Source organism: Lithobates pipiens, unplaced genomic scaffold, assembly GCF_037356315.1.
Source record: "Lithobates pipiens isolate NorthernLeopardFrog02 unplaced genomic scaffold, aLitPip1_a1.2 Scaffold_13, whole genome shotgun sequence".
NCBI classification, from domain to species: Eukaryota; Metazoa; Chordata; class Amphibia; order Anura; family Ranidae; genus Lithobates; species Lithobates pipiens.
Window position 1 is genome coordinate 349510295 of NW_027507718.1, and position 23344 is coordinate 349533638.

Below are 23344 nucleotides of genomic sequence, written 5' to 3' on the forward strand. Positions count from 1 at the left end.
ACAAGGGGACCCCCAGATCCCGCCCCCCCGTTTGAAATGGTAAGGGGGTACAAAAGTACCCCTACCATTTTACAAAGAAAGTGTAAAAATGGTTAAATAAGACAAACACACTTTTGAAAAATTCCTTTATTAAAAATAAAAAAAAGATTCCAGCGGTGCTCTAATCCACTCTTGCTATCCAGCGATGGATCTCCGGGGTCCAGCGATGGATGATCATATCCAGCGACGGGGGATCTATCAGTCCAGCGCTGTCCATACATCCTTCTTCTGTCTCCACTGCGGAGACTGCGGAGATCCCAGCGCTGACGTTTCTTATATTAGGAGGTTTCCGTTACATCAGAGGGGGCGGGGTCACCCATACGTCACTGGGGAACCCCTGGCTTCCCTCTCCAGCGTCAGAGGGGCGGGGTCAGGTGACGGGTGGCCCCGCCCTCCTAATATAAGAAACGTCAGCGCTGGGATCTCCGCAGTCTCCGCAGTGGAGACAGAAGAAGGATGTATGGACAGCGCTGGACTGAGAGATCCCCCGTCGCTGGATATAATCATCCATCGCTGGACCCCGGAGATCTGTCGCTGGATAGCAAGAGTGGAAAAGCACCGCTGGAATCTTTTTTTTATTTTTTTTATTTTTAATAAAGGAATTTTTCAAAAGTGTGTTTGTCTTATTTAACCATTTTTACACTTTCTTTGTGAAATGGTAGGGGTACTTTTGTACCCCCTTACCATTTCAAACAGGGGGGCGGGATCTGGGGGTCCCCTTGTTAAAGGGGGCTTCCAGATTCTGATAAGCCCCCCGCCCACAGACCCTCACAACCACCGGCCAGGGTTGTGAGGATGAGGCCCTTGTCCTCATCAACATGGGGACAAGGTGCTTTGAGGGGTCACAGACCCCCAAAGCATCCTCCCAATGTTGAGGGTATGTGGCCTGGTACGGTTCAGGAGGGAGGGGGGCCGCTCTCTCGTCCCCCCCTCTTTTCCTGCGGCCTGCCAGGTTGCGTGCTCGGATAAAGGGTCTGATATGGATTTTTAGGGGGACCCCATGTCAATTTTTTTTTATTTGATGCGGGGTACCCCTTAATATCCATATCAGACCTGAAGGGTCTGGTATGGATATTTAGGGGGACTCCCACGTCATTTTTTTTTTTAATTTGACACGGGGTTCCCCTTAATATCCATGTCAGACCTGAAGGGCCTGGTAATTGAATTTAGGGGAACCCCCACGCTTTTTTTTTTTATCAATGAATGAATGAATTGTTGGCTAATACAGAGAACACTCATTGAGTGTTCTCTGTATTACGGGGAGCCAACAATTTAGCCGCAAGTGATTTTAAAAGACTTTTTTTCCTGCACAAATGACACTTTGTGCAGGGACAGTTCTAAGCACCAGAAACATGCGCCCCTTCACAGGCATACTATAGATACCCCCCAGCTACGAAATTTAAAGGAATATTACACTTTTATTGTTTCACTTTAATCATTATTAAAATCACTGCTCCTGAAAAAACGGCTGTTTTTAAAACTTTTTTTTGCATTGATCCATGTCCCCTGGGGCAGGACCCAGGTCCCCAAACACTTTTTAGGACAGTAACTTGCATATTAGCCTTTAAAATGAGCACTTTAGATTGTGAACGTTCGAGTCCCATAGACTTTAATAGGGTTCTAAAGTTCACACGAAGTTTAGGTCTGTTCGCAGATTCTGGTGCGAACTGAACAGGGGGGTGTTCGGCTCATCCCTAGTGCTCAATATGTTGCTGAGTGTTTGCCTCCACTGGGGCTGATTTGGTAAGCTGTTCAATTTGCCCCAGATCCTAGTGAAAGTGATAAAGTTTCACTTTGCCAAAATACCCAATTACATGCAAGGAAAAGCAAAAATAAATACATCTTTGCTTCCACATGATTGGAGATCATGCTTGAGACAAATTAGCCTGCAAAACACACATTTCCTTGCAAAGTGAATTGCCTATTTGCCTTTAGTAAATCAACCCTCACGACTGCAAGCTGCACAGGCCCTAAAGCAGCAAAGCAACCCCAAATCATAACATTTCCAACACCATGCTTCATTGTAGTTATAAAGTTTTTCTCCTGACTTTGATTTGTTGCAAACATGTTTACTGTTCCTGTGACCTTGTACACATTGTTCCAGAAGGCCTCGTCTTTGCCTAAATGTTTAATGGCAAACTGTAGTTCTGTTCTAATTTCCTTCCTCGGCAGCAGTGTTTCTTTCTTAAAACATTTTCATTCAGGTATTGATGCAATCTCTTGGGACTGCAGGCCGCAAAACTGCAACTGACCTGAACATGTATAATAGTGCTAAAGATAAACACCATACAACAGTGGCATGAAATGGCCGCAGTACTTCATTGGTTTTCTAAATACATGCAAATGATAGTTTGTTGAAAGAAGACTTTATTCAAGAGGGGGAGTAACCCAAGCTAGATATTGCAAGGTTGAGCTGTCATTGAGCTCAAATGTGTCAAGCATTAGTAGAGTCAGGAAAGTCCAAGATGGAACCAGTAAGAAATGATGGTTTTGTGGCAAACACCCAAAGTAAAGAATAAACATCAGTAGTGAGCAGTGGAGATCAGCCAGGTATTAGAAGATAGTGATAAAAGAACAACTTGTGTTGTGTGATGATGTATCCGTGGCAATGCTGCTAATGAGGATTAAGGGGGAAGTTGTGGGCCTCAGCAGTGTCAGAAAGTTCGCTAAGGAATTAGCCTTTCAGTTCCGGTAACACTCTGTCAATAAATAGGTCCCATTTGCGGTGGAAGCAAGATGTCTTGAAATGGTGGGAGAGGATCAGATCCAGCTTTTATTTTCTCATTAGGTTCAGCAGGTCATTTTTAAAGTCCTTGGTGTTAGGAGGGATGGATGATGTCCATAGTATGGTTATAGTATAGTTAAGTATAGCCCTCCTAGCTGCCATATAGCATGTGGAGAACCATGCTTTGTTATATTGTATGGTTTTAGCTTATGTTCTTAGCCAGCTAGGTGGGGGAGTACCCAGAAAACCAAATAGTAGAGTATATATCCCTACGGAGTTGGAGACCGGTGACCACGGCTACGAATAACTCTGCTTGGTCCCAGAAATGTGAAATATGAGGGCAGAGCCAGAGCCTGTGGAGTAGGGAGGGCCTGTGGTCATTGCCCAAAGGGCACTGTTGGTGATCAGGAAGCTGGTTAGAAGGCAAATGAGGAACATATGCCTGGTGCATGATTTTGTATTGTTGCTCACGCCAGAACTAATTTGTAATAAATGTGCGGATGGTGTTATAGCCCACCAAGATATGATTCAATGCTTCCAAGGAGTGCAAGTCCTTGTTCCATGATTTTTCTGAGCTGGAGTGTACCGGTTTTGTCAATAGAGAGTGGTTTATACAGATCAGAGATTTTGTGATGATGCAGATCCAAGAGTGTGTCCAAGAGGGAAGTTTTGAAGTGCATGTCTCTTGGTGGGCATAGTCTGCATACGAAGCTAATTGTTTGTTGAGTATAGAGTAGATGGGGGGGGGGGGGTATGTTATACCTTTGTACTATTTGAGGGAAGGGTGGAGCCTGCCTGAGGAAGTGAATTAAGCTTTGCAAGGCCCATATGGAGAATGTCGCGTATTGCTGCGTTTGTGGGAACAGAGGATGTCTGAGGATGGGAAGATGTCGAGATACGAGTGGGGCTAGACCCAATTTCTTATAATCTCCCTCCAGGCCAGAACTGTGTCCCGTATTAATTCAGTTTCAGGAATGGAGAGAGAGACCACAGTGCAGCAGGGCATTGAGGGAGACCTGACCAGCTTTCCAATACCTCTTTAATTCTGGATAAAACAGTGATATAGTTGAGTTGATACGATAGAGGGAGGAGGACACGTTGCCTATTTTGATTCCCTGGTATGTGATATACCTTTTGGCAACCAGGAAGATTGAACCAAGTGCCTGGGGGGGGGGGGGTCGTGCCTGGAATAGGGGTAATATTTTGCTCTTGGAGAAGTTCATTCTCAAACCTGAACAGTCAGGAAACAATGTGAAAACCTCTTGAATATGTAGCATATCTGTGCATGTGTCTGATGTAAATATCAATATGTCATCCACAAACAGAGCTGTCTGTAGTTCCTTGCAGTCCACTTTAACCCCGTGTAGTTTTGAATGGAAGAGCAGATAACGGGAGAGGGTTTCGAGAGTGGGGTTAACCAGCAGGGGTGAGAGGGGGCATCCCTGTCGTGTGCCCTTTTGGAGATGGATGTTGTTGGAGATAAGGCCTGCTGCAATGACATTCGCAGATGGGGCAGAGAACATGGTATTGATGAGGTGAAAAAAGGGGCCTTAAAAGCCAAATTTCGAAAGGACTATCCTCAACCAATGGAAACTGACATTGTCTTTTCAGCATCAAGTGTGACAATGGCAGTATTCCTGGATGGGTTGGACCTTGCGTGCTCCAAGACTGTAAGGACCTTTCTTATGTTGGAGCTAGCGGAGCGTTCTTGGGTGAACCCCACTTTCCATGGGTGGATTAAGGATGTCATGATTGGTTCCAGTCTAGTCTGTTCGGAATTATTTTTGATAACAACTTTGAGTCTAAATTTAACAGGGATATTGGACAGTAGGATATGGGCTTGATAACCTAAGGGGAGGTAGGGATTTCCATCAAGTATGTTTTGATAGACCAGGATCAAAGTGGGGGAGATAATGTCCATTGAGAGTTTGTAAAATTCCGATGTGTAGCCATGGGAACCTGGGGGCTTACCAGCTGCTAAAGATTTGATTGCGCAAGTGACCTTGTCCTTTGCGATCAGGGGGGTTAAGATGGGCAAGGAACGTGTCATCGATGGAGGGGAGCGGGACTTTGTCTAGAAAAGCCTTTGCTAAGGTATCGTTAATGGGGTTAGGGCCATAAAGGGACGCATACAATTTTTCTAGGATGCCGTTGATGTCTTTAGATGAGATGTTAAGTTTGCCTTGATGGTCCTTCAGAGCGGCCCTTACATAAACGTGCCAAGAGTTTGCCTGCTTTATTGACAAATTTATGGTATTGTAGATCTAGAAGGGACTGGTGCATTTTTTCCTGTGCCTCTGCCCACAAGTCTAACTGACTTTTGGCAGCTCGCCATGCCTCTCTGGATTTAGGAGAGTTGTGTTGAGCAAGAAGCGACTGGGCCTCATGCAAGGCTTTGTTTGCCTTACAATATTCCCTGTTTTTTTGTAGGCGGAGGCATAGGAAATAATCTTAGCCCATAATACTGCCTTCCCAGCCTCCCAGAATAAATTGGGGTTTTTGCGGTGTTCAGAGTTGGTATCTGCATATTTAGCTCAGGTTTCCCGGATGATTTTTTGAAGAACCTGGTTGTGTGCTAAATAGGATGGGAAGTGCCAAATCTTGACAGAGTTCTGAGAAATAAATCCAGACAAGTCCACCAAGATTGGGACATGGTCCAAGATGGCTATCTCATAGATGTAAGGTTCTGTAATGTTTTCAAGAAGTTTTGTATTTGCGAAAGTATAGTCAATTCTTGACAAAGTGTTGTGGGGTGGGGGGGAGATAAAGGTGTATTCCCTCTCCTCTTGGTGTGACAGTTTCCAGAGATTGACTAGACTAAGGCCTTTAGCAAAGTGCAGTAGAGAAGGGGAGCTGGGAGTGGTCATATTTAGAGGACAATGACCATGTGATTTGTACTCCTGGTGGTTGAGTACAGAGTTGAAGTCCCCACCCACCAGGGGGAGAAGATGTATGAAGGGAGCTAAAAGGGATGTTAATTTATTGAAGAAATGTTTGGAGGGATAATTGGGGGCATCGATGTTGGAGATGATCCATTGCCACGTGGAGGTTTTGAGTTTGGAAATTACGGTGCGCCCCTCATCCTCAGTTTGTAGGGAGAGTATCTTGGAATTGTTTATGGATATGGAGAAGGACTCCAGCTTTCTCATTAACAGCTGGTGACCCAAAAACCTGACCCACCCAGAGTTTGCGCATACAGGTGAAGTCTGTCCCTGTCAAGTGTGTCTCCTAGAGTATCGCAATGTCAGCTTTGAGACATTTGAGGTGACGGAGAATCGTCATACGCTTGTGGTGAGAGCATAATCCCTTGACTTTCCAGGAGACAACTTTCATAGCGTGACTTTGTGGGAAGGAGGCCTATCAAGCAGATTTAGAGATCCTAAAAGGTAGATGGGGAACTGCACATGTCTCGCTACTGAGGACTGAGGGATCAGCTAGATATATATAGCCTGTCATTGAATGCTTGAATCTTGAAGAAGAGCGTTTAGGGTGGAGAACATCCCAACAGGGGTCTGAGGGTGTAAACAAATGGTACATACCCAGTGAAGCCAGGACTTCGCTTTTTCCACATGTACTACACACACTAGTGAACAGCGTTACCGGGGAATCAGTGACTGTGAAGCGGGTTGCACTCTGGGTGGACCCATGGGAGAAGAGATGAGGGCTAAAGAAGATCCTTGGTAGACACCAAACTAGGCCAGGTGTCTATCCCACGATAAAGTTGTGCGTGCGCAATGAATAGAACCTAGAAAAGATAAAACAGCATTAACAGTAAGACTAGATGAGGAACTGCCAGGGGCTAGCAAGAAATGTTTTTTTTCGCTCAGGGAGGACTAGTGATGAAAATCGCATGCATCAACTGCTGTGTTTAGCGAGATCTGTTACAACCTGAGGATTTACAGGTGAGGTTGAAAAAAGACACAAGTCCATCAAGTCCAACCTATGTGTGTGATTATATCACTGTACGTTGTGGTCGTTCAGGTGCTTATCTAATAGTTTTTTGAAGCTATTGATGCTCTCCGCTGAGACCACCGCCTGTGGAAGGGAATTCTACATCCTTGCCGCTCTTATAGTAAAGAACCCTCTACGTAGTTTAAGGTTAACCCTCTTTTCTTCTTATTTTAATTAGTGGCCACGGGTCTTGTTAACTGCTTCCCGGCCGCCTCACGCAGATATACTGCGGCAGAAGGGCAAGTACAGGCAGAATCGCGTACCTGTGCATTTCCCTTAAGAGGCGGGTTGCGGGCGGGTGGGCACCCACCAGGAGCTTCGTGAGTGTGACTCGATGTCTGCGGGGATACCCGCGATCGTCTCACGGAGAGGAAGAATGGGGAAATGCTGATCACCGCTCCCTGTAATCAGGAGTGGTGATCAGTGTTGTGCAACACACAGCCCCTCCCACAGTTAGAATCACTCCCTAGAACACACTTAAATCCATACAGCGCCACCTAGTGCTTAACCTCTTCCCTGCTTGTCACATTTATACAGTAGTCAATGCATTTTTAATTGCACTGATCGCTGTATAAATGTGAATGGTCCCAAAATCAAAAAAAAAGTGTCCGATCTGTCCACCATTATGTTGCAGTCACATTAAAAATCGCTGCCATTACTAATATAAAATGAAATTATTAATACAAATGCCATAAAGCTCCTCTATTTTGTAAATGCTATAACTTTTGCACAAACCAATCAATAAATGCTTATTGCCATTTTTAATTTTTTTTTTTTTTTTACCAAAAATATGTAGAAGAATACATATCAGCCTAAATTGAGGAAATTTTTTTTTTATATATATTTTTGGGGGATATTTATTATAGCAAAAAGTTAAAAATAATGCGTTTTTTTTCAAAATTGTCACTATTTTTTTGTTTATAGTGCAAAAAATAAAACCCGCAAAGGTGATTAAATAGCACCCAAAGAAAGCTCTATTTGTGGGAAAAAAAGGACTTCAATTTTGTTTGGGAGCCACGTCGCACAACCGCACAATTGTCAGTTAAAATGACGCAGTGCCGAACGCTCTGGTCTTTGGCCAGCCAAATGGTCCGGGGCTTAAGTGGTTAAACTCCCTTCCGCAAAAACGTTTTATGCCTATTGTGGGGTCACCAGTACTTTATTTGTAAATTGAAACCATATCCCCTCTCAAGCGTCTCTTGTCCAGAGAAAAGAGTTGGAGAGTCGGAGCTTCTTAGGAGGGCTTTCCTCGGCTTCGCTGGTTTCTGGGTTCCGCCATGTGAGGAGGAGCTGGTGTGGAAGAAATGTCCATAGGAATGTGGAGATAAGCCTGCAGATAATGCGTCACTTCTTCCGGATGGGAAAAGGATTTCAGATCCCCTGAGGGGTCTGTGAAACGCAGAATTGCTGGATAGTGTGAATTTTAGCCCTTTTTGCTAGAGTGCCGCACATATTGGTTGGAATGCTTTCCGTCTGCGTGAAACTTCCTGAAAATAGTCTGCGAAGAGAAGAAGCTTAAAGCTGTCAAATTGAAGGGATTTTGAGTTGCAAACAGGTTTCAAAACGTTGACTGTCCGTGTAATTAAAATAGCGGACTATGCTTCTCTGTAGGGATGGTATTGACCATGTGATGAGCAGTGCCCTGTTCTAGACATGACGCTTGCCATTCAGGCCAAAGAGTTAAATCTTAGTTTCATCAACCAGAAATGTTGTTTCTCATGATCTGAGAGTCCTTCAGGTGCCTTTTGGCAAACTCCAAGCTGTCATGTGCCTTTTACTGAGGAGTGGCTTCCATCTGGCCACTCTACCATACAGGCATGATTTTTAGAGTGCTGCAGAGATGGTTGTTCTTCGGTAAGGTTCTCCTCTCTCCAAAGAGAAACGCTGAAACTCTGTGAGAGTTACCATCGGGTTCTTGGTCACCTCGCTGACTAAGGCCCTTCTCCCCGATAGCTCAATTTGGCCAAGCGGCCCGCTCTAGGAAGAGTCCTGGTAGTTCCCAACTTCTTCCATTTATGGATGATGGAGGCCACCGTGCTTATGTAGAATATTTTCTGTACCCTTCCCCAGATCTGTGCCTCCATACAATCCTGTCTTGGAGGTCTACAGACAATTCCTTGGACTTTATGGCTTGGTTTCTGCTCTAACATGCACTGTTAACTATGGGACCTTATATAGACAGGTGTGTGCCTTTCCAAATCATGTCCAATCAACTGAATTTACAACATGTGGACTCCAATAAAGTTGTGGAAACATCTAACGTATGACTAGTGGAAACAGGATGCACCTGAGCTCAATTTTGAGTTCCATGGCAAAGGCTGTGAATATTTATGTGCATGCGATTTGTTTGATTTTTATTGTATTTTCAAAGATTTTAAACAAACTTCTTTCACATTGTCATTATTGGGTATTGGTTGTAGAATTTTGAGGAAAATTAATTAATTTAATCCATTTTAGAATAAGGCTGTAACATAACAAAATGTGGAGAAAGCGAAGAGCTGTGAATACTTTCCAGATACAATATATACTGTATATAGATATATATATATAGAGATATATATATATATATATATATATATATATATATATATATTAGGAGATTAGCTTGTGGGGATCACTTTTTCTCGGAAGGAAGGTCAGCATACAGGCAGTTTTCTTAAAGTCGGGCATGTTGCCCGCTTTATTTCCAAGTGGTTTGCAAGTCATAAAAAAAAGACAAAAACAGCAAGTCCTTGCCATCCGGCGCTAAACTAAACAGTAGACTGCTCTCTATACAGTGAGGGGCTGGTCCCCATCACCCACAAAACAGGAGGAAAAGCAAACCTTTTTTTCAATCCAATTTCAATCTAAACAAACAAAGCTCCTCTCTCTGATTCCCTTCTGAGACTCAGGCCAGTGCCCTGCTGTGTTCTCTTCCTGGTCATTTAAAGTCCACCTGAGTGTGAACTCAAGTGGACCAGAACCAAGTCTGTCACAGAGGCTGTAAAAACCCGGGCCGGATTCCGGTTCAGTCCCTTACGATAGAACGAATGCGAGATGAAATATAGAGATTATCCACTACCTCACCTCGCATACCGTCACAATATATACACGCACTAATTGCTACCTTCTGTAAAATTATAATTATATCAACTAATGTAGAACACTTATCACTCTCCTACTTTTTTTTTTTTTTTTTTACATATGATTACTTGGCTGTTATGCCCCGTACACACGTTCCGATTATCGACAACAAAAGTCGCTTTCGGACAGATCGTTCGATAATCTGATCGTTAGTACGCAGCTTTCGACAGCCGATCATGACAGTCTGTCCAACCAAATCCGAAGAGACAAACAGGAAAACTTTGGTCGGATGACAGCCCATCGTACGACAATCGTGTAGCCAGTACAGTATGCGTCCGATAAAAGTCATTTGACAAACACCACGCATGATCGAAAACACGAAAATAAACCAGAAGGACACACAGGTCACACGTATTTGACATCATTTAAAATACGTAGCTATGCACGATGGAAGACTTTTCCAGAATCGTACGACAAAAATCTCTCACACTTGTTTTGCACTGTTGTATTCGATCTTAGTTGTATACAACAAAATGTGAACGATCTGTCTTACGATAATCGGAAACATGTGTACGGGGCATAAGTTAGTCTGAACCCTGACCCTGGCTGTTAGTTCTTTGTATAATATTTGAGAAGTATTGAGGTGTTAAGCATATGCATGATGAAAATAAACATGTCGTTTTTACATACTACATATCTGCCTGCCAAGCAGGTTGTCACCAGCATCATATTTTTTACCAGGAAGTAGATTTTAGCTTGTTATTGGTATTACTAAATCAAGACTAATGCACAGATATAATGATAACTGAAGTGTAACTGTGAAAATACAGGTAGGTGATTTTATTTGGGTATCTCCGTAAGGAGAACCAAATGACAAAGCGAGAGTGGTTGACATGCTGAACTAAAGAAATTATGTTTGAAAGCGGAAATTCCAGCCTCTAAAAAAAATTAAAAGTGAGCAGCTACAAATACTGGAGCTGCTAACTTTTAAAATAAGGACACTTACCTGTCCAGGGAGCCGCAATCTCGGTCCCCGAAGCTGCTGGCCAATTCGTCCAGCAGCTTCGGGTGCAGGTGCCAGCATTGCAAGTAAAGGGAATCGGTTTCCTGCTGGGCATGCGCAAGTGACCCTGCGCTTTCTAAATGGTACCGTCCTCTTCTGGGACACACACAGGTCCCAGAAGGCAGTGGGGGGGGGGGAAAGGAGAAGGGGTAGATGCAAACGTAGAACTTACGTACCTCGGCGCAGCAAGGTAGGATGGAAGTCCAGCTGGAGAAATACAAAACAGGTACAAAACGATATCCAAAAACGAGGGGGTGGGGTGCTCTTTTGTTCAAGACCTAGTTGCATTTTAGCCTGGAACTCCACTTTAGTGAACTATGGCTGAGCAGATACCAAGTGTTCATGGTAGCTCTCTAACACAGTTTGGTAATAGGGACATCAATAATTTTTAAGCCTGGGTTCACACTGATGTAGTGCTGGACACCACATGTAATTTGCACAGAAATCACAGCACATTCCTGTGCAAATTACTTGTGGGGTCTCTGGGGTGCGATTTGAGCCATGGATTTGTATAGCTCAAATTATACCGCATTCATACCAAACTTGTGCAGGGCCCTTTTTTGTTGCTCCAGAATCGGATCACATAAGTATCTACACCCATGCGATCCGATTTTGCAAATTGCACTGCGTTTTGCAAACTGGGGTGGTGTCATTAACTTAACATACACTCCGCAACTGGTTAGCATAAACAGATTGTGATTTTGATATGGTGTGGAATCCGCAGCAAATTCAGTGTGAATCTGAACCGCATCTAGTGTGAACTGAGGCTGAGACTTTGCCATGACTTTGTGGTTACAAATTACATTAAGTAACCAACGTCCCAATCACTGGTGCCCTTGAAGGTCTTGCCAAGGTGTTTTATAATTTAACAATGTGGAATATCCTGATTATTGGGTATTATATATTGTAAGCATACAGCACAGTACAAGACATGGGCTGGATATTATTAGACCCTGGATTATAGGCTGGTACCTTTGGGTAATTAAACAGTGGCAAAGCTTTGCTGGACATACTCCCTGGTCATATGGCCCTACACCATAAGAGAGCTCAGTATTTTGCTAGTGTGGAACCAAGGTGATGGATGTCTTCTCCCTTACTGAGAATTAATTTACTTCACTAGTTTATTATTTTACTTTGAATTCTTCCATCAACCCTTTAATCAACTTCACTATCTTCTAATTCAACAATCAAGGAAGTGCAACTGGATTAGTGCAACCTCAGTGAAACTTTGGGTGCTATACTTGGACCCCATGCTGTGGGGGCAGCCTGCAATGTTGATTTGGGCACTGAATCCTGCTTTAGCATTCATCTCAGCATGTATGTAGCCACTCATCCTGGATCGCCTAACGCCACTTCTTCCAAACTGAGGTTGGGGAGTGAACACTGAACAGTTACATGATTGTCTTTTATTTGGATCACATGTATCATCATCCTTTGGGCCATCCAAACAAAGGGCATACATGCCTCACCCTTATAAAGACTCATAAAATCTTGGAAACTGCTGTTAACTAACTGCCTTGGAGGAGAAGTGCAAGGGTGGCTTGATGTTTGCCATGGGCTTTGGGATTGTCTAAGCATGTAAGCACATGCAGAATAGGGAGGTCCATCTGTAGTCCCTGTCAGGATCAAGTATGCAAGGTAAAATCTTGTAAGGCAGTGTAGACACCTGCAATTCCTGAAACAGAGGAGAGAGGATTTTCAGTTACAGAATACCAACCAATTACAGTCTTCAAAGGAAAACACACAGCACATGTGCTAAATGTTAAGTATTGATTGGCGTAGGCGGATTTGGGATCCTAGTCCCATCCTACCTGCCTGATCCCGCCAGGAAACCGACACAGTACACCGCTAATCACGAGCAGTGAGACATTTCTTGGTCCGCAGCTGCACAGACTGGGAAATATCTCACTGCCTGTGATTAGTGGTGTGCAGTGTCAGCTTCCTGGCGGGATCCGGGAGGTGGGTTGGGACTAGGATCTTGAAAACGCCCGAGCCCATCTCAAATGCTGAGGTCTGCAGCACAACTTTTTTTTTTTTTAAGTGGGTTTAATAACACTTTGAATTGCTTACAAAAAGTTTTTCAGCTTGGCTGATCCTTCTTTTCTTTCAATAAATAAATAGAAAGAAGGTGTCACCTTCTGTCTATGAAGCAGGTCAGAAAACGAGGTGGATACCACTGCTCCAAAGGATAGACGAAACTCTTTCTTTCTTTATTAAAATAGAAGTTGTGACATAAATAATGAGTTGGACATAAACAATGCATTGCTAATTTCCTGGCCTTTCTGCCACTTGTATGTTTTATGATGCTGTTGCCTATGCAGTGTGCACCTGAATCGGTTCAGAAACATGTTATGCCATTAATAGTCTTTAACTGTCTGTATCAACACTGGAATCCTGGTGACAGTAAAGTAAATGGCACAGGTATAGTAACGGAACTGATATTAAGCAGCACATTTACATGTATGTATGCAGTTTAAAATGAAGTTAAACCTAATGTATTAAACGCTTTTATAAAAATGTAAAAGTAAAAATGCAACTTGGAAAGTTAAAATATGACTATGGAAATATTATGTGCCAGGACCATGTTTTATCCATTTAGGTAAAATTGACTTAACTGGTAATGCTAAATGTCATTAGCATGCAGATTTATTTCATGCAATTAAAAAAATAAATAAAAGTGTGACGGTATATAGAAGATTAATGTTGGCCAAGAAAGTTTTTGAGCGTTAATTAAGTCCTGTTTAATAAGCATGTTGCAAGAGTTGACAACTGACTATAAATTACTACACCTTCTCTTGGCCTTCAGTTTGGTGTTTCTGAGTGACCAGTCTTAGGACATATTATGGAGTTAATGTGCATTTTTTTTTTAAATACAGGATTACAGAGTGAATATTTTCCTAAGGCAGAGGTGGAACGATCCTCGGCTTAAACTTCCCAGTGATTTCAGAGGTTCAGATGCCCTCACTGTAGATCCGTCTATGTTTAAGTGTCTGTGGAAACCAGATTTATTTTTTGCCAATGAAAAGAATGCCAATTTTCATGATGTCACTCAAGAAAACATCCTCTTATTTATTTTTCGTGATGGAGATGTCCTTCTCAGCATGAGGTAAAGGTTCTTTATTTTTTCCTCTGGAGTTTAGCAGTCTCTTCATAACACACATTTATGTATGGAAATTTGTTGTAGCATGGTAAATACTAACCTGTGAGATGAATGTCAGTGGAGCTAAACTGCTACACTGATTCATTCATATTTAACAGGGGCTTAGCCGGGGGTCAAGTCCTGGGAAAAAAAGTGTTGGAACTCACCCAAGATTCCCACCTCCACCTCATAAATAAAAAAATGTATGTGTTTATATATATATATATATATATATATATATATATATATATATATATATATACAGTTGTTCTCATAAGTTTCTTCATTTCTTTCAGTCATGGTTAGAGTTTGGCAGAAGCCATTTTTTATCAATCAACTGTATTTACTCTTTTTAAATCATAATAGCAACAGAAACTACCCAAATGACCCTGATAAAAAATGTACATACCCCAGTTCTTAATATTGTGTATTGCCTCCTTTAACATCAATGACAGCTTGAAGTCTTTTGTGGTATTTGTGGATGAGGCTCTTTATCTTCTCAGATGGTTTGGCAAAAAGCCTTCAGTTCCATTAACATCTTGGGCTGTCTTGCATGAACTGCACATTTGAGATCTCCCCAGAGTGGCTCAATGATATTGAAGTCAGGAGACTGAGATGGCCACTCCAGATCCTTCACTTTATTCTGCTTTAGCCAATGACAGGTCAACTTGGCCTTGTGTTTTGGATCATTGTCATGTTGTAATGTCCATGTACATCCCATGCGCAGTTTCCTGACTGATGGATGCAAATGTTCCTCCAGTATTTTTTGATAACATATTGCATTGATCTTGCCAACAATTTTGACCACATTTCCTGTGCCTTTGTAGCTCACACATCCCCAGAACATCAGCAATCCACTCAATTCACGTTTCAACATAAGCCTTGTTCACTCCTCTCCAAGTATAGCATTTACGGTTGTGGCCAAAAAGCAAAATTTTGGTCTCATAACTCCAATTGACTTTGTGCCAGAAGGTTTGAGGCTTGTCTCTGTGCTGTGTGACATATTGTAAGTGGGATACTTTGTGGCATTTGCATAGTAATGGCTTTCTTCTGGCGACTCGACCATGCGGCCCATCTTTCTTCAAGTGCCTCCTTATTGTGCATCTTGAAACAGCCACATCACATGTTTTAAGAGAGTCCTGTATCTCACCTTAAGTTATCTGTGGGTTTTTCTTTGCATCCCAAACAATTTTACTGCCAGTTGTGGAGCTTGAACACTGCTAATTGGCTTTCTCAATTCCTTGGATATCTTTTTATATCCCTTTCCTGTGTTATACAGTTCAACTACCTTTTCCCACAGATCCTTTGACAATTATTTTGCTTTCCTCATGACTCAGAATCAAGAAACGTTAGTGCAGCACTAGATAAAAGATGCAAGGGTCTGTCAGGAGTCCAGAAACACATTGGTCTTTTATACACACACACACCAATTACAAGCAAACAGATCACAGATGAGGATGGTTACCTGATAGCCATTCAAACCCCTTTGTGTCAACTTGCCAAAATCACCAGGGTATGTAAACTTTTGATCAGGGTCATTTGGGTAGATTCTGTTGCCATTATGATTTAAAAAGAGTAAACTCAGGTGATTGATAGTAAATGGCTTCAGCCAATCTCTAACCATGAGTGAAAGAAACGTTTTTGTGTTATCATTCATATTCTTTGAACAATGGCCAAGAAATCATAAATTCTGCCAGGGTATGTAAACTTATGAGTACAACTATGTGTGTGTGTGTGTGTATATATATATATATATATATATATATATATATATATATATATATATATATATATATATACAGTACAGACCAAACGTTTTGACACACCTTCTCATTCAAAGAGTTTTCTTTATTTTCATGACTATGAAAATTGTAGATTCACACTGAAGGCATCAAAACTATGAATTAACACATGTGGAATTATATACTGAACAAAAAAGTGTGAAACAACTGAAAATATGTCTTATATTCTAGGGTCTTCAAAGTAGCCACCTTTTGCTTTGATTACTGCTCCGCACACTCTTGGCATTCTGTTGTTGAGCTTCAAGAGGTAGTCACCTGAAATGGTTTTCACTTCACAGGTGTGCCCTGTCAGGTTTAATAAGTGGGATTTCAAGCCTTATAAATGGGGTTGGGACCGTCAGTTGTGTTGTGCAGGAGGTGGATACAGTACACAGCTGATAGTCCTACTGAATAGACTGTTAGAATTTGTATTATGGCAAGAAAAAAGCAGCTAAGTAAAGAAAACCGAGTGGCCATCATTACTTTATGAAATGAAGGTCAGTCAGTCCGAACAATTGGGAAAACGTTGAAAGTGTCCCCAAGTGCAGTCGCAAAAACCATCAAGCGCTACAAAGAAACTGGCTCACATGAGGACCGCCTCAGGAAAGGAAGACCAAGAGTTACTTCTGCTATGGACGATAAGTTCATCCGAGTCACAAGCCTCAGAAATCGCAGGTTAACAGCAGTTTAGATTAGAGAACAGGTCAATGCCACACAGAGTTCTAGCAGCAGACACATCTCTAGAACAACTGTTAAGAGGAGACTGTGTGTATCAGGCCTTCATGGTAAAATAGCTGCTAGGAAACCACTGCTGAGGACAGGCAACAAGCAGAAGAGACTTGTTTGGGCTAAAGAACACAAGGAATGGACATTAGACCAGTGGAAATCTGTGCTTTGGTCTGATGAGTCCAAGTTTGAGATCTTTGGTTCCAACCACCGTGTCTTTGTGCGACGCAGAAGAGGTGAACGGATGGACTCTACATGCCTGGTTCCCACCATGAAGCATGGAGGAGGAGGTGTGATGGTGTGGGGGTGCTTTTCTGGTGACACTGTTGGGGATTTATTCAAAATTGAAGGCATACTGAACCAGCATGGCTACCACAGCATCTTGCAGCGGCATGCTATTCCATCCGGTTTGCGTTTAGTTGGACCACAATTTATTTTTCAACAGGACAATGACCCCAAACACACCTCCAGGCTGTGTAAGGGCTATTTGACCAAGAAGGAGAGTGATGGGGTGCTGCGCCAGGTGACCTGGCCTCCACAGTCACCGGACCTGAACCTAATCGAGAAGGTTTGGGGTGACCTGGACTGCAGAGTGAAGGCAAAAGGGCCAACAAGTGCTAAGCATCTCTGGGAACTCCTTCAAGACTGTTGGAAAGCCATTTCAGGTGATGCCAAGAGTGTGCGGAGCAGTAATCAAAGCAAAAGGTGGCTACTTTGAAGAACCTAGAATATAAGACATATTTTCAGTTGTTTCACACTTTTTTGTTCAGTATATAATTCCACATGTGTTAATTCATAGTTTTGATGCCTTCAGTGTGAATCTACAATTTTCATAGTAATGAAAATAAGGAAAACTCTTTGAATGAGAAGGTGTGTCAAAACTTTTGGTCTGTACTGTATATATATATATATATATATATATATATATTATAATATAAATATATATATCGGGGGGCCCCCGACCCCTAGAGGCCTAATGGTGACCTCCAGAGTCAAGGAGAGTTGACATCCTTATTTGTAGAATGGGTTACCAGGCATGGGGGGGGGGGGGGGGTGATGCAAGATGAAATGATGGGCAGCAGTCACTTTTTGAAGGCAAACAAGAGATTTATTGTCTCTAAACAGAACTGTGGGAGAGAGGGTTAGGGCCAGGACACTCTTAGGTAGATGCAGTCCTGATTAGCAGACTCTGAGACTGCTATAGGTAGACAGCTTTACAGGGAAAGGCCTCCGGCTGGATACCACTATTATATAGGTAGGACTGCTGTCTCCTATGGCAACCAATCTTGTAACAGTCACTAACAGTAGTTGCACATAACCTTTGGTAACACAGAATAGTCCTTTCTTTGTCTCACAGTATCCCACTGTAGATCTTCACTCACTGAGCTCCCAGTCTTTCACTAGACATCTTAAACCCATTCGTCACTGGATTTCCTGAGCTCTTCCCCAGATATTCTGCTGTATACGCCTTAAGCATCACCCCCACTATCCTGCTGAATCCCTGGCTTGGCACTTGTCGATGCTTTCCCACTTCTTCACCGTCCCCAGCTAGTGAGAAGACTGCTCTGGTACTTGCTCCAGCCCACTCACAGTAGTCTCTGGTAATAAAGCGGATGGTCCCTTAGTGGCGACTGCTTCCCAGGCTGAACCTTTACACTTGGTTGGACTCCAATCCTGCAGTCCCAAGAGTACGCTGCTTCATCTGCTCCTGGATAGGCCTCAGGTAGCCTAGCAGCCAGGTGTCCCCGGGATAGACCTCAGGTTTCGGGCCTAGCAGCCTGGGCGACATAACACACATCCATCCAGACAGCAGCCCAGGTGGCACAGAACAGCAATCACCTGACTCCACTCCATAAGTAGGCTCTCCCAGCAGGCCAAGAGACCAAAGAAACCCCTGCCAATTGGCTGAGACACCCCATCCATCCATTCATGATCTGACCTTGCTAAGCCCTTGTCATTGTAATGTAATCATCTATAGTGACAGAAGAGAAAAAGTGCAGCAATTTATATATATATTTGCACATAGTACTTCTTCAGCTGTGTATTTGGCTATAGACCTGCATTTCTGCTTTAAAGTGATTCTCACACTTAAAAATAACAAAGCTGATATCAGATATAAAAAGCTGATTTCAGGTAAAAACTGCAGACAACTAGAGGTTTATGCATTAAAATGCAGGGTTACTTGTACCCATGTTTCTAGGTGTTGATCAACAAATCTGACAACAGCTATGAAGGAGTGCACGGAAATTTGTATGAATTATTGACTCTTTGAAGATACTCTTTGGAAGAACATTATCACAAATTTTAGACACATACATAAGATAAACTAATCCTGATTCAACACAATTAAAATCCATCATGGTTTTTATTTTGTCAAAGATTTCACAGAATTTCACATCATAACTAGTAAAGCAAAGCAGCACATCATATATATTTATTTTTCTGTTTGCACATTTGGGAACACATTAATTAGAACAGCTGCTTAAATTGTGATTGATTGCGCATTGGGAATCCTTCTACTTATTTGATTCAAAACTACAAAAGAGACAGACTTATCATAATGGTTTGTTGTCAGAACTCTTTGCCAAGGTCAAGGGGGACAGGTCAGTCCTCATAATTAAACTTGGTAAGCACCTAGCAACATTGGAAAAAATACCATTTGTACCTTGTCCTGGTAGGGGCAGACCAGTGTAAAACTATAATGATAGTTACCTGTCATACAGGGAATATGGAAGATCATGGATACGATACAGTGGATTGCAGTCTATTTTAGTACATTATCATGGGACAAAGTCTAATTCATGGAGCACAATGTTCTGGCTAAGACAGATGATTTACATCAAAGGGCCTTTGGGAGTACCCTGGGAGAAATCCAAATATTTAGAAACACAAAGTGAGCACCATACCAACTGATATTGTGTCCAGAAATCTATATTTATAAGTAATTAGTCAAAATGACACAAGATGTTGCAGCCAAGTCCCCTTTCCTCTGGGTTGAAAGAACACAAAAAATAATTGCAACATTTAGAAAGTGAATAATATAACATAATAATAGATGTAGAAGTATGAGAATACTCTAGAAATGCTCTAGTATTCAAGTGAAGAAAAAAAAAAAAAAAACATGTGCAGGCTGTACAGTGACTGATCACTTTGATAGCCAATTGGGAACCAGTCCTCCCGACTCCTGATCATTAGTTTGAGACCAGGAGCTGTCCATAACAGCTCGGGCACTTTGCTTGGAGCATGCTGTGCAACGCTTTCTGGCCACAAACACTGTAGCCAATATATGCGGCCGCATGAATAAAGACTGGGAGGCTGCAAATATGCACACGCTCAATGGGAAAATGTTAGGCAGTTACAGCAATAGTTTTTCTTTCCTTTTTGGGTAAAGGTTTTTTCAGTAATGGATAAAAGCTGACCAATAAAGCTCGTAAGCAACCATGAGTTTTAAATGGTTTATCTCAACCCTTAAACTTACATTTTTGCTAGGCAGCTTGGTCTGTTAAAGGACGTTGAAAAACAACAGGCTGAATCACCAAGTAATAAACTATATTACAGTGGGGACTGTGTATATGCCATTTTTGATTTTGTCATAGTGTCACTTTAAATCCTCATGTTTCGATAGCTGAATGCAGACCCTACCTCTGAATATATCTATTGAGAACAAAGTAAAAACAATATTTCCCTGTGATTCCTCTCGCTGGTTGTAATGGAAAAAGGCTTGAGGCGATTGCAGCCGTATTACACACTTGAGACAGAAAGTACTGTCCGTGATATTTTATTTTATTTGCACTAACATACAATTTTTCAAGCTTTTGAGGTATGTCCCCTGTTCTTCAAGGTCCTAGCAGCACTGATTCACAAAGCAGAATTAGCAGAATGTTAAAAAAAGAGATAATCTCTGAGGGAAAAAACAAACACAAGCAAATTTAGTTGTGCTTTAGGCCCTTTTCACACAATCAGACCGATTAGGTCCCCCTGTCCGTTTTTCAGGCGGACCTTATCAGGCCACCCATTGTCCTCTATGGGGAGGTGGATGGCAGCACACATGTGTCCGCTGACATCCGATCTGACAAAATCTGCTGAAAACAGACGAATGGCACTACATTCGCCATCCGTCCAGCGGGAATCAGATGAAAACGGATAGGCTGTCTGTTTTTCTTCTGATCTCCCCATAGAGGAGATCAGGACTCTGACAGGTCCATCTCAGCACAGAGAGAACAATACATAACTGAGCCAAATTTTTTAAAAAGGAGAATAAATAAAGCCACCAGCATTGACACCATAACAGAATCTGATATGCCCAGTAAAACAAAACGTATTGGGGGCTAAAGTGTTCAACTATAAAGTGAATCGCGGGTGTTTCTACACCACATGAGACCCTCTACACTTCCTGATTAAGCACAGATGATCTGGACGACTGGTTAAATGTATGTATATAACAATAAAAAAATATATAAAGCAATGGATCAACATAGGTAAAGTAATGAGAGGGGCGAGCGCGCTTGGGAAGTAATGAGAATTAATTAATTTGTAGTTCAATAATTTTAGAAAACCATATTGGCATTTGTATTGACTTTTATTGCATGCCACTGGCTTTGTTATGTTAATATAAAAGATACTATGCATATTTATTCATTTCTTGAAACAGCACAAACAGTGTAATGTATCTTATTTAGGTTGTCCATAACCTTATCCTGTCCTCTGGATCTAACTTTGTTCCCAATGGATACCCAACGTTGCATGATGCAGCTGGAAAGTTGTAAGTACCAGTTTATTTCATTTTTACCCCCAAAAGTCGATTGAGAGTGAATGTGAAATAATTTACATTGCTAGCCTGTTTATTATTCTATCTTTTTTTTTGTTTTTTGTTTTTTTGTTTTTTGTGTTCATGTCAGTTGCAAGGCAAGCTGCCTCACGTTATGCAGTAGTAATCAGATGCCTTGATATTATTTAGTAGTATTCAGCGAATAGTCGATTATGAATGTGATATGTAGTTAATTTCATTTTTTTATTTTTTTTTAAATGTGTGTTACTGTGAAAGTACAGCTTACATATACTGTATGTCAGCTATTTAAAGATAGTTGCACATGCAGTTTGTACATAAAAATGTTAGCGCTGCTTATTTTCCATAATTCAGTATAAATAATTTGTCAGGCAAGTGCCATATGGGATGTCACTGCAGCCATATGTTCTGACTATTCTAGCAAAAATACCCTTACTGGTCAATAGAAAGGATTTTTATATCCATTTTATAGTGAATCTTTTCAGAAGTTTTGTTTATCCACTGTGCAAGGAAGAGTAATGTATAGTAATCTATAGCAACCAATCAGAACCAGTCTTTAAACAACTTGTAGATAGATTATTACTGCACAAGTTTTTGCACATTATTAGTATATATTAAAAAGCATATTCAAAATGCAAAGTAAGCTCAATAAAGTGCAATAAATACATACAATTATTAAAATAAATTAAATAAGTAAACTACTTCAGAAGCATCCTTTTAAACTGAAGTTTAGGTATTGTGTAAATATGTATGGGCCATACCAGTGGCATCAATCCCTGTAGAAGATGGAAATCACTGTAGTAGACACTGCTACTACAATTAACTTAACTAGCTTCTGAGTCCTATGCCGAGCTGCTGCATTGTTAACATAGGAGGTCATTAGCTTGGCATGGGTGCCATTCAGAGAACACTTTGCATTTTCTCAATATATGCAAAGCATATTATGACTGGAAGAGGTGAAGAGGTGGTGATGTTAAGATCTGCACCTTATCCAGAGAACACTTTGCATTCATTAAAAAAATGAAAAGTATTCTCTGAATGTCATCTGTGCCAGGCAAGTGACCTCCTGTCTTCAGTAAGCATTTTCCACAGGGATCCCACAGGCATGGCACACATATATATTTACATTAGCCTAGGCTGGACCAAGGTAACTATAAAAAATTGCCATACCTAAACTTCAGATTTAACCGCTTTCCATCTGCAGTATAGCTGAAAGATGGCTACAGCACAGGCTTATTTTGCCGGGAGGGAGTACATGGACATCCTCCCGTAATAGCGATGTCCTTCAGACTCAGCTCCTCACAGATCGGGGTAAAGGGCCAATCACAGCAGCCTTTTACCATGTGATCAGCTGTGTCCAGTGACAGCTGATCATGGATGTATACACAAGCCAGTTATCGACTTTTCTTTCCTCATGCTGATAGCATGAGGAGAGAAGAAAGCTGATAACCAGCTTGTGTTAAAGGGACATCGGCACTAATAATCAGAGCACAGATTATCAGTGTCTTGATTATCAGTGCAGTCCCAAAGGTGCCCACCAGTGCTGCCAATCAGTGCCCATCAGTACCTTCTCATCAGTGTTACCTATCAGTGCCATTTACGGCCACATATCAGTGCCACCTCATCAGTGCCACCTATCAGTGCAGCCTCATCGGCGCACATCGGTGAAGGAGAAAAATTACCTATTTACAAAATTTTATAACAAACTATGAATTTTGTTTTTTTTTTCAATCTTTTTTCATTTGTTTAGCAAAAAATAAAAACCTAGTGGTGATTAGTTACCACCAAAAGAAAGCTCTATTTGCGTGAAAAAAATGATAAAAATGTTATATGGCTACAGTGCTGCATGAAAAGCTGAAAATTGGCCTGGGCAGGAAGGGGGTAAAAGTGCCCAGTAGGAAAGTGGTTAGTCAGTTTACCTAAGGCTGGAGAAAGTTCCTATGCATATGCCAGAATTGCCATACCACAAAAGTGACAGTGCTTGGGTCGGTTGATGTGTTTTAGGCACATAGCACTGTGCATAAAAAGGGTAGTCTTGCTAATTGCCCCTTTCCCACGGGAAGGAGTTTAA

At 41.7% G+C, this 23344-nt stretch overlaps 1 protein-coding gene across 2 annotated transcripts in view; it reads left to right on the plus strand.

Annotated features, from left to right (window-relative positions):
- Window positions 1-23344, plus strand: part of GLRB (glycine receptor beta) — a 202994-nt gene that overhangs the window by 131522 nt on the left and 48128 nt on the right. For both annotated transcript variants that reach the window (XM_077477106.1, XM_077477105.1), the window contains 2 exons: window positions 13718-13947; window positions 21167-21249. In XM_077477106.1, the coding sequence (XP_077333232.1) occupies window positions 13718-13947; window positions 21167-21249 (313 nt within the window). The remainder of the gene's footprint in view (window positions 1-13717; window positions 13948-21166; window positions 21250-23344) is intronic.